Here is a 12,419-nt window from a genome sequence, read left to right as displayed (position 1 = left end):
GGGCAAGAGTTAACTCCACTCTTGTGAACAAAATATCACAAGAATATTGTAATTTTTGTGTGAGATTTTCAGTAGATTTTAAAAATGTAATAATCTCTGCTAAAGAGTTCTGCATTAGTTGTAGTAGAATTTATTGGAGATACCGGCCAGAGTTGCATTGCAGTTGTCAACGCATGATGTGCTGTTGTGGTAATGGCATAACTAATACTTCTAATGTGTCAAAGGAGGGTGCAGTTTGGAAATGTTTTGTAGATGGAAAAAAGCAATCCGTCAAACATTATTGATATGACTGGAGAAGTAGAAGATACTGTCGACGAGAATGTAAGAAGATAGATATGGTGGTTCCAACAACGGAAAATTTACAGTTATATTGTTTTGAACTGATGATTATTACTCCCATTTTGTTGGTGTTGAGTTTTAGAACGTCGCTATCTATATCTGTATATCCTGGAGCCAAGCAGTGAGGGAGCTGGAGGGAAGACTAAAAATGGACCTGCTGTACATGTAAACTGTGTATCATCAGCATCAAAGTGCACTGGGAAAAAAAAAACAAAATCTTACCAAGTGTATTTTTCTCATTTCTAGTCAAAATATCTCATCACACTTAAAATAAGACATAATCACCTAAAGAGTAACTTCTAAGTGAGATATAAGAACTTGTGTTTAGACAATAGATCTTGAAAATCTTACTTCAAGAAATCTTACCAAGATAAGTTTCACTTGTTCTACTGGCAGATTTTTTTTTTTGCTTAATTCAAGATTTTTTTTTTTTGCTTAATTCAAGATTTTTTTTTGCTTAATTCAAGCAAAAAAAATCTGCCAATGGAACAGGTGAAAATTATCTTGGTAAAATTTTTTGAAATAAGATTTTCAAGGATATAGCTGATTCAACAAATTTAAATATTTCATCTAAAATCACCCTTACACACACTTACACATACTCTTTTTCTTTTATTCTCTGTTTATATTTTTGTTGTACTTTGTAAGTTATTGTTTTATTCCTATTGTCTTTTTTTAAGCTAATACTGTAATGAGGTGAGATTAATTTCATAAGCCCCACTGGGTTTTCTGATCTCACCTGCGCAATTTGTTTCTTTGTTTGTCCTAATGTTTGATTTGTTGTTGTGCTAAATAAATAAATAAATAAGATCTATTGTCTAAAAACAAGTTCTTATGTCTCACTGAAAATTTACTCTTTAGGTGATTGTCTTATTTTAAGTGTGATGACATATTTTGACTAGAAATGAGAAAAATACACTTGGTAAGATTTTTTTTATTTTTGCAGTGTTCAATGAGTGTGATTTGTTCGATGTTATCTAACTACTCTAATGCGGAAGGTGAGCGTTAATACTTAATATTAAATCTACTTTTGCTGCTTTGTGTTTCTCTCTGGCCAGTGAGTGAAGTCAGTGAGAGGTGCAGGTTGCTCTCAGTCGAATTCTGTCTTGATAAACCTTCCAAATTGTAAAAGACGGCAGGACTCAACATCCTTAGGCTACAAATCAAATTTCACAGCTCCTCTTGTATGAAACTTCACATGCAGCTTCTTTCCTGAGTCTCTCTGTGTGGCATTACTTTATTAACCTTGACCTATTTTCTAAGCTGTTAAAGCATCTGGTAATTTATTTACTGATGCCTTTCCTGGTACACTTGGTAAGATTTTGATTTTTTCCAGTGGTGAAACAGATAAAGAAGGAGGGGGCAGTTGAAAAACATGAGTGGCCCCAAAACTGAACCCTGTGGAACCCCATGCTGCTCTGAGGAGCTCTTTGACCGGCAGTTCTGAATCTGTACAAACTATGACCTGTCTGTGAGGTAGGAGGCCAACCACGGGACAACTTTGGCACAGACCCCAACGCTTCTCAAATGATCTTTGAAGAGCTGATGGGATATAGTGTCAAAGGCTACATGGAGGTCAAGTCAGGTAGGAATGAGGATGGAATGTAGTCAAGCACAGATGTGGTCATTGGGGATTTTAACCAGGGCCTTATAAACTGAATAACTTTGATTACTATAATAAGTTGATTTTTTTTTTTTTAAATAAGATGCAACTACCTTCGAAGTTGAATAATAGATTGATGACAGACAGGTTGGTGGATTTTTCTTTCTTTTTTTTTTTAACAATTAATCTGATTGGTGGTCAGAGAGGAGTTGATAATAAAGTTTATCAGAGAGGGTAGACAGACGGTTCTTGGCGGGGGGGGGGGTTAAACTTTGTGTGTGACAAAATCTTGTATCATAAAATGTGAATTTCTTTCTTTTTCGTATTGTACTTTTGGAGATGTACAATAAAAATAATTAAAAAGTTGATAAAAAAAGAGAAGGTAGAGAGACTTTAACTAGATTTGTAGATCTGTAATTGGATCCACGAGACATGATGATTTATTAAACTTCATAACAAGTTTAAAAAATGTGATTTCCAGACGACGGTTTAGTGGATGGGGACAATTTAATGGCGCTTGCTGATGGTAATTCAGTCACGTTAGCAGAGGGGAGCTGCTCATGAATTGTGCTAATTTTGGAGTTGAAAAATGTCAAAAAAAAAAAAAAAAGAAAAAGTAGAGAGTTCATGAGAGAGGGTTTTATTGATAGTGGTTTCTAGTGGATTCTCTGTGGAGAAGACATTTGTGGTACTACCTTCACCTGCACAAAGTGTTTTAGCTGTTGCACTAAAAATACGAAAGTCCGGTTTGACTGTTCTTGTCCGTTTAATTAGAGGAATGATAATAATAATAGGTGATGATGATGCACTTTAACACTGGATGTCATATGGGATCAAGTTAGGGAAAAAAAGGTGTCTGTTTTGAGCTCATACACCAAACATAAAAATCTCCAAATCTACAAATGTGTGACGGGATAATGAGGGAAAGTCCACATAGAGGTGCCTTTGACTTGTGTGTTGGGAGTACAACGAGGCTCAGGAGGGGAGGATGTCTCATAAAGGTCAGCGAACCTTTAATGAGTCCATTGTGTATTTTTGTGCACACATCTGCAGAGTGTATGTACATAAAAGTGTGTGTCTGTGGGTGTTCATGCGTGTGCCAGCTGCCTCTCGATTAACACATGACACCAACAGTTTTAAATGTTAATGACTCTGAACCCACAACCTTATGAAAATTAGATATAGCAACTTGACAAACACACACACACGGACTTACCGCCGAGGTCGCAGATAACCTTGAAAGGCGAAAGGTCGAAGGCTGTGACCACGTCTTTACCACAGATGTTCCAAATGGAGTTCATTAAGTGCATGAACTTCATCATCTCCTCATCGGACCTACATACAGACAATAGTGAGTCATTTTTTTTTTTTTTTTTTGGTTTTACTGCCGCCTGTTTGTTTTTGTCTGGCTGTGCTGAGGCTAAAGTTTCTTTATTGTTTCCCGTAGGCTGTCACCCGAGGGTCTACTTACTTTACGTCCACAGCAAACAGAACGACAACCACACGCGCGCACACAAACAAACAGAGGCTTTTTCGGTTAAAAGTTTCTCCCTGTGGCGACGCAGGGTGTGGGTGAGAGACAGGGTGAAGCAGAACAGAAGAGCCTGTGGTGACTGCTGCTGCTCTGAGGAATCTCCACCTCATCACCCAGCACTCTGCACTGCCATAGGGGCTGCACACTCACAAAACAGACACACACAGACATTTCCCTGATCTGTAACACTAGAAGTTTACTCATCCGAACACGACTGAAGTGAACTGATCAGGCGTCTGATACATAAACCAACTTGAAATGACACGGTGACCTCTGGAGTAACTTCCAAAGTGACTCATGTATAGTGTTGCAGCTTCAGACTGATTACATTGGATGTGAAAAGATGAAATGACGGTGGGGCCAAATAGCAGACTGTCAACCTTAATTTGAGAACATTTTGGACTTATGATATTGAATGCCCCCTAACGGCAACATCTCAAGCCCTTTTGTTCAAGTTTGAATACATGAACGCACATTACCATTTTTTGCCTGTAGTCATATCAAGTTGAAACCAATTATGTGTTTTCCATTACATAAACATCCTTGGTACAAGGTTGCCTGATTATTATAGTTTTAATTCTCTCAAAAGAGTGCTCTTAAGTTTCTACATTTAAAAGTCCAGTGTGTAATATTTATTGGTATTGGCTGTTAATAAGATGTAGTGTTTAAACATTGAAAAAACCCAATTAAAATCCATGTAACCTCGTATTTAAAGGCCAAGTTTATGATATTTATTCTTTAATGATTTTGATCAGTGCAATTGCTTCCCTGATTTTACCTGTATATCATTACTTGTTAGCTCTGTCCAGTATGAATTTATGTATTTAACCCAAACATTTGAGACTGAATCTTACTGAGATGAATATTTTGTTTTTGTTTGGTATTTCTTTTCTTTTCCTTGATATTTTTTCATTATTATTAAGTATTATTTAAATTCAAGTGAACATACATATGATATTTACTGATATCTGTTGCTGAAGTTGTAGATTGCAACAAACAGCAAAAGACACAAATCACCGATATAAACCGTGGTCCACACTGAAACATAATAATAGGTGATTTTACTCTAATTTACTTTAATGCATGAAACCAATAACTAGAAATGTGAAACATAGTGATGTGATCTTTGATTTAATTTTGTTGAATTCTTGCAATTACATAATAATAAATCCTCTAAATACTACACATTGGAACTCTAAAAATACTCATATATATATATATTTTTTACTCTGTTCTATTGCATAAATAGACACTAATTTAACTGTGAAATAAAAATAAGATTGTTGTGTTCATCTTTAGGATTTTGACTTCTTGTGCTATGACCTGTATGTGCTTAAAATCTCAACACATCTTCACGGTTTCTCGCCAGTTTTCCCTCCAAATCTTTTATGCTTTCTCAAGTATGAGATCTCCAGCTGTAGACGGGACTTGGCTGTAAATTATTCAGGTGCAGTACAAGGCTGGTTAAATGGCGATGAGTAAACAGAAGTCTGAGTCATCCAGCCGGCTTTGAATCATCCTGTTCCTGCTACATTCCTGCTGCTTCAAGAATGCAATGAATGACTTCAGTGGTTGTTTCTCCTCTCTGCTAATTTACCCACAGTGTTCACAGGGGAAATGAGCAGGGACAAACAACTGCTACTCCACATTAAATCAATTGCGCGCAGGTGCTAAAGATTTTCATGTGGGGTATTTTCATTCTCAATCAATTAAAGCTAAATTGCAAATTCATCTGCATGAGAGTGACTAGCATTATGTGCACATCAGTCATATACTGCACCATTTCACATGCACATGTTACAATTAGCTTGTTTCTCAGACTTATTAATTGCTTTTAAAAACAATATAAGAACAAAAAAAGGAGATTTATGAGCAAGCCCCAACGATAAAGAAACTTATGTTATGTGTTATGTACGTACATTTTATAAGGAAATTCAAGCTGTTAACTGTATTTATATTCATTAAATATAGGATCCACTTCATCACATTTAATTTCCTGCTCAGGTCTATAAATATAAATGTGCAAATAATAAATAAATAAATAAATAAATAAATAAATAAGAATGTTCATTTTAACATCAGCTTCCGCCTCCATTTCGTGCACATCTGTTCCCCTTGCATCAAGTGCAATGATTTTACACGTCATGTTATGATAAGGACAAATAAGGAGGACGTTTTAGCAAGTCATTTCCCCGTGTTTCAGCTTTGACAGTCTCTGGTCCTGTGGGACTGATGACGCTGTACAGTGCGGCGCCTCAGGCAGGCCGATCAAAATCTATTAGCGAACAAAGTGTAAAACTTTGGACATGTGACCCATGAAAACTGCTGACCAGCAGATCACTGAAGCGTTCAAACTATAGGCATTAGATACTATAAACACATAAGACCTCAAGGACAATGGAAAATGTATTCGTTCTCTCTTTGACTTGCTCTCCCTGCCCTAAGCTTCCTCACATCACTGCCCTCCCCCTCTCCTCCCCCCCTCAACACATCTTCTGCCTCCTAATGAATCCCACAAGTCAGTTTGGGAGGGGAAAGAGAAAAGAGTGACAGACAGTCTTAAGATAGAGAGACAAGGACAGAATATAAATTAGCCGGCATGTGTGTTTCATCTGTATTTGTGTGTCTCAGTGAGTGTGTGTTCATCAGAGGCAGAGTCCTACCTGTAAAGAGCCTGAAACAGATCCTTAGAGTTAACGCCGAATGCCTTCTCATACTGGTTTTTCCCTTCTCTAGAAAACAAAGAAGACAGACATGTGAAGTTACTGGTACACAATTCACTGCAAAAATCCAAATCTTACCAAGTGTATTTTTCTAATTTCTGGTCAAAATATCTCATCACACTTAAAATAAGACATAATCTCCTAAAGAGTAACTTTTCAGTGAGATATAAGAACTTATTTTTTTAGACAATAGATCTTGAAAATCTTATTTCAAGAAATCTTACCAAGATAATTTTCCCTTGTTTCATTAGCGAATTTTTTTTTTTGCTTAATTCAGTGTTTTTCAACCTTACTAATAAAAAATATATGGTGAATTGAGAGAGACAATCCCAATACATAAAAGACATGACAAACTCTGAAGCTGAAACTGAAGCACTGTGGTTCTGTTTATCTTTCAAATGTACATTGTGGTCAGTTTCAGATGCTGCAGCTCTTTCATAATTCATAGTTTAAGTTATTGTTTGTTCAGTATTAATTGTCAGCCTTGTAAATCTAAGATGGACTGACTGTACATATCCTGACCAAAGAAAATAAAAGTCTCACTTTGTGCAGTAATCTACACCTGGCTTTTCTGCCTACATTTATTTGTTACACAGTTTAGCAAAGTATTACATGATTAAAAACAAATTAATTTTAACAAAGAAAAAGCCTCTATTTTGAATGTCTGGGATCACCAGAAATTTGTGATGTTAAAATGGGGTCACGAGCCAAAAAAGGTAGAGAACCACTGGCTAAATTCAAGATTTTTTTTTTGCTTAATTCTAGCAAAAAAAATCTGCCAATGGAACAAGTGAAAATTATCTTGATAAGATTTCTTGAAATAAGATTTTCAAGATCTATTGTCTAAAAATGAGTTCTTACATCTCACTTACAAGTTACTCTTTAGGTGACTAAGTCTTATTTTAAGTGTGATGAGATATTTTGACTAGAAATGAGAAAAATACACTTGGTAAGATTTTTTTTATTTTTGCAGTGTTCAATGAGTGTGATTTGTTCGATGTTATCTAAATGCTTTAATGTGGAAGGTGAGCGTTAATACTTAATATTAAATCTACTTTTACTGCTTTGTGTTTCTCTCTGGCCAGTGAGTGAAGTCAGTGAGAGGTGCAGGTTGCTCTCAGGCGAATTCTGTCTTGATAAACCTTCCAAATTGTAAAAGACGGCAGGACTCAACATCCTTAGGCTACAAATCAAATCTCACAGCTCCTCTTGTATGAAACTTCACATGCAGCTTCTTTCCTGAGTCTCTCTGTGTGGCATTACTTTATTAACCTTGACCTATTTTCTAAGCTGTTAAAGCATCTCGTAATTTATGTACTGATGCCTTTCCTGGTTTGCCTCCGCCTGCATCATTTTATGGCCTCGTTCTTCAAAATAAGGCTACATTTTTAATAATGCAGGTTAGATGGGATTTCCTGAACAGACTGTATAGTGGTGTAATCCTGCACCACCATGAGGCCAATCAGACGGCACAGACACAATCTAGCGCATGATGGATCAGTAAAAACTGTCGAGTCGTATCAAAGCAGCCTGTTTTTTGCCTGCAGGGGATGCGCACGCGCCGTATACCGACCTGATGGCGTCGGTGAGGTAGTGCCAGGACAGGTAGATGGTTCTGGAACTGTACTGGATGGCATGGTAAAGAGATAACGGACTGGAGCGTGTCAGGTAGACCCTCGCCTCCTCCGTGTTACTGTACAACACTAAAATGGAGGATAAAGACATGAAGGATGGGGGAAAAGGAAGAAGATGAACTTATGAGTATGTGCAGGTTTTCAAAAAAAGACAAAGCTTAAACTAATGTCAACACATAAATTGATGTTTTATGCATTTCTAAATGATTTTCCCTTGTTAAGTATATTTTTTTACTTCACTACACTTGGTAGTGACATAACTTGATAAATAAGTACAATTTCGTGCTATAAATGTTTTCAGAAATGGAGTTGTCCCAGTGTGTGGCAGCCATTTTATTTTCTTAAACACAAAAAATCCATTTATGTCCAACCTATTATGTTATTATATGTTTTTTATTTATTATTATTATTATTATTATTATTATTATTATTATTATTATTATTATTATTATTATTATTATTATTATTATTATTATTATTATGGCCAACCCTATGTTCTGTGAATCAAGAATTATCCATAAACCTATTTACAGTACAGTAATTTGTTCAAGTTTTGAAGACATAGTCCTATTTTAGCGGCAATTTTTAAAACATTTTTTTCTCTACATTTAACCATCCATAGTTGATTTATCATCATTTATTAGAATAATTTCGACTCCATTTTGTATTTTTCAGTGAAAAGCAGATTTAATGTATTTAATTTACTGATAATGTATATTATCAATAATGTAGATTATTAGTGACTTATTATTTCATTAATTATAATTTCATAATTTCATTTCAAACACATTCATCTTCTACAACACTGATTGGCAAGTAAAACCCGTGGAGTTGGATCATGGATGGACACACTTGGTTTATGTTCAGTTAATGATAGAGTGGAATGAAAAAGTCCCGTTTTCTTGAGCTTTTTCTGTTTTTGATATAATAACCCTCAACTTTAATCTGACTTTTTATGAACATCTATGTGATCAGTGAATTAAATATTGGAAAATATCAGATTTTACAATAAAAACGCTAAATATGGAGGATTATTTTATAATAAATGGTGACAAATCACTTCGTAAATGTTAAAAATAGAGCAACAAATGATTTGGGAACTGCCCCAAAAGTACCACTGGGTTTTTATGGGTTAAACATCTATAAGGCGGTAGTGCTTAGTGTTGCAACCATCTCTCTAATTGGCTGTTGAGGCTCTCATTTTTCACTCTTAAATATTAAACATGGTTGAAAATTATTGCCTCTGATCAGTCTCTGTGCAGTTCAGGACTATCACATTCTGGGCCAAAGAAGGGGTCCAACAAACTCGAATCGGGAACATCAGTCCAATTGTCAGCACTCAGAATCAGTCTCAAAACAGGGCTAATTACCCCCTTTTGTCGAGCCAGTATTAGTGACATCTAATGGTGAAGTTGCAGATTTTAACCAAATGAACACCCCCGACCCTGATCTATGGAGGCTACAAAAAATGCAGAAACCTTTAGAGGCTACGTTTGTTTTGTCCATTCTGGGGTTTCTAGTGAAGAGAACATTAACACTTGTTGATTTTCCATTGGACATATGAGCAAAACTTTACTCATACTTACTAAATGTCAAAAAAACATAAGCGTGTAATATCGTTTTTTCCATTAAATCACAAATGCGATGATTTGTTTATCTATTATCGCGAGATGACACGAGAAGTCATTCCATAAACATGGCGACGAACGTAAATATCGTGTTGATTTACAGATATATTCATTATTAATATATATTACCCCTCGGTCCCGTACTAAATTAAAAAATGATTGGGTTTCCTCGTGTGTCAACACATACCGCGTCATGTTTCTTTTAAAACTCTTCTTTTTTGTTTGTTGTAACATCCATCAACATCGGGGGTTTTTTGTTCACGTGACTAGTTACGGAAAAAGGTCTTTCCATTGCAGTTTTGTGTGACATACCAATTGCGCTATGCCCGAAAAACCACCTCTTGCCAGCTTTATCGAAAAACAAGAGTTTTGGCAGAATTGACGTTTTTTATGCGCAAGTTATATTCGCACAATTTGAAGGTCAGTGGAAAAGCGACGGCTAGTACGTGACATTAGCGTCAGAAATCATGTTAGTGGAATACATGCTGAGGACAAAGACAAAATTATATTTATTTTCCATTTTTCTTTCTCTGTTTTTTGTGGCTTGGATCATAATTTTAATGTTTTTCTCTGTGCTCTTATACAGGTCTTATATCAATAGTAACTTAAAATATTCTTATGTTTATGTATATTGTGTGTGTTTGTGTATATGCTTTATGGCTGTATTTTGTAAAACCATGGCTTCTGTACAGTAATGTAAATATTTTTAAGGAGGTTCATCACGTAATTCTTACATAAGATGGTCTCTCTTTAGTTTAGTTATTTGTCTCACACTTTGAAGTAAAAAAATAAATAAATAAAAGCAAGATATTGCATATGCACCCATCAAGTCATTAATCACAGAAGAAGTTACAAAATACAATTTAACATAAATATATACAGGGTGGGGAAGCAAAATTTACAATATTTTGAGGCAGGGATTGAAAGACAGTGTATGACCAATTAGTTTATTGAAAGTCATGAGAATTTATTTGCCACAAGAAAATTTACATAATAGAAAATGTTTTTATTCTATGTGTCCTCCTTCTTTCTCAATAACTGCCTTCACACGCTTCCTGAAACTTGCGCAAGTGTTCCTCAAATATTCGGGTGACAACTTCTCCCATTCTTCTTTAATAGTATCTTCCAGACTTTCTCGTAATAGTTTTGCTCATAGTCATTCTCTTCTTTCCATTATAAACAGTCTTTATGGACACTCCAACTATTTTTGAAATCTCCTTTGGTGTGACGAGTGCATTCAGCAAATCACACACTCTGTGAAGTTTGCTTTCCTGATTACTCATATGGGCAAAAGTTTCTGAAAAGGTATGGATAATAGTGTTAGGTATGATTATGACATCAGTATATGTTTGGTTACAAAACAATTGACGTAGTGCCTGCTGAGAAAAAACAACTAAATGTTCATTGTAAATTTTGCTTCCCCACCCTGTATATGTATCAACTCATAATACACACTTTGGGAACCACCTCTTGCCGGCGCAAAAACTTTTAATCAAAAAACAAGAGTTTTGGCGAAATTGTCATTTTTCCATTAGGTACATTTTTATGTGCAAGTTATATTCGCGCAATTTCAGGGTCAGTGGAAAAGTGACTACTGACTGCCAAGCTCTATAAAACAGAAAAGACAGTCTGTTTGGGGGTGCTGTGGAAACATGGCGGACTCTATGGATGTGACCCACTCCTTTTGTAGATATATAGTAAATGACTCATACTAAGGTGATGAAAACACTGGTATTATACACTAATGAAAACTTCATTATGAAAATTGGATTCATTTCTGTGGTTGCATCATCCTAAATCTTACACATCTGTTCATTCGTTTATCTGTTTGTGTTTCCATATAAACACCACTCGTCCCTGTGTGAGTGTGTGTGCACTGACCTCGTCCGTTGTCCTGGTGTGTGTTGAGCAGCTGCAGGCCAGTGCAGGCGGCCAGCAGCCTCTGAGTCCCATCCAGACTGGCCTCCACCGCTTCAGAGATCTCCTCTGCAGACAGGGGGCGCTCTGCACTCAGCAACACATCGAACACACCCAGCTCACAGGACGCAAAAACAGTCTGGGTCAAAGAGAGAAAGGGCGGGAGGGAGGCGGGTATCAGCTGGAATGTGACTGAACACTTTGCAGAGAACGTTTTTTTTCCTTTTCCTGTCCAGTGAAAATCATCTCTTTTTTTGGAATCAGAATCTTTTTATTCAGTTATTGAGATTTTTTTTTATCCACGTATGGTATGGGAGTGATGAGTTTTTGCTTGTTTTATTTTACCTGAAACCTATTTATTTTAGCTGATTTGTATTCCTAATTTTTTTTAGTAGGTTTTATATATGATGCACAGATTGGATGACACTTTTAATTCCTTTGTAGTTGTTACAATGACAATAAAGATATTCTATTCTATTCTATTCTATTCTATTCTATTCTATTCTAAAAATCTAAATAATGTTTACTTGTACAACAAATAAACTAAGTAATCCTCTGTAAACATAGAAAATGCATTGCTGCAAACCTGAGTGTAGATTTTATTTTATTTTTTTCTGAACGCATGAAAAATTTGCTTTCGATATATACAGTACTGTGCAAAACTCATACACCACCTCTAGGTTTGTTGAAATGAGCATACATATTTATTTCTCCTTCTCTTTTCCTCAGATACAACAAAAAAATACAAGGAATATTTGAACGGCCTTAAAAGACCCAAAAAACTGAATTAAATGGGTTGTAAAACTTAAAGCAAAAACAAAAAGAAGAATATCTTAAGGGCGTCATTTTGAAAAACTTTTGAAATGCACTTGCATAAATAGGAATTATTTTATAATGTTTTTATTCTATATTTATTGTTCCGTCTCTTTGCTGTTTAAGCGCATTTTATCTTGTTTTAATTGCTAATGATTAGCTGTTTTCATATTACGCAGTATTTTACGTTGTCACTCCGGTTTAACCCATAAAGACCCAAACATTCAC

At 35.6% G+C, this 12,419-nt stretch overlaps 1 protein-coding gene across 2 annotated transcripts in view; it reads right to left on the bottom strand.

The window, feature by feature from the left end:
• asmt (acetylserotonin O-methyltransferase) overlaps positions 1-12,419 on the bottom strand; it is a 59,511-nt gene that overhangs the window by 41,165 nt on the left and 5,927 nt on the right. For both annotated transcript variants that reach the window (XM_030124795.1, XM_030124796.1), the window contains exons 2-5: positions 11,343-11,517; positions 7,773-7,902; positions 6,140-6,208; positions 3,159-3,277 (exon numbers count right to left, since the gene is read on the bottom strand). In XM_030124795.1, the coding sequence (XP_029980655.1) occupies positions 3,159-3,277; positions 6,140-6,208; positions 7,773-7,902; positions 11,343-11,517 (493 nt within the window). The remainder of the gene's footprint in view (positions 1-3,158; positions 3,278-6,139; positions 6,209-7,772; positions 7,903-11,342; positions 11,518-12,419) is intronic.

This window comes from Sphaeramia orbicularis, chromosome 21 (genome assembly GCF_902148855.1).
Source record: "Sphaeramia orbicularis chromosome 21, fSphaOr1.1, whole genome shotgun sequence".
Taxonomy (NCBI): domain Eukaryota; kingdom Metazoa; phylum Chordata; class Actinopteri; order Kurtiformes; family Apogonidae; genus Sphaeramia; species Sphaeramia orbicularis.
The sequence above is the reverse complement of the archived record's forward strand: the minus strand, read 5'-3'. Positions and strand labels throughout refer to the sequence as shown.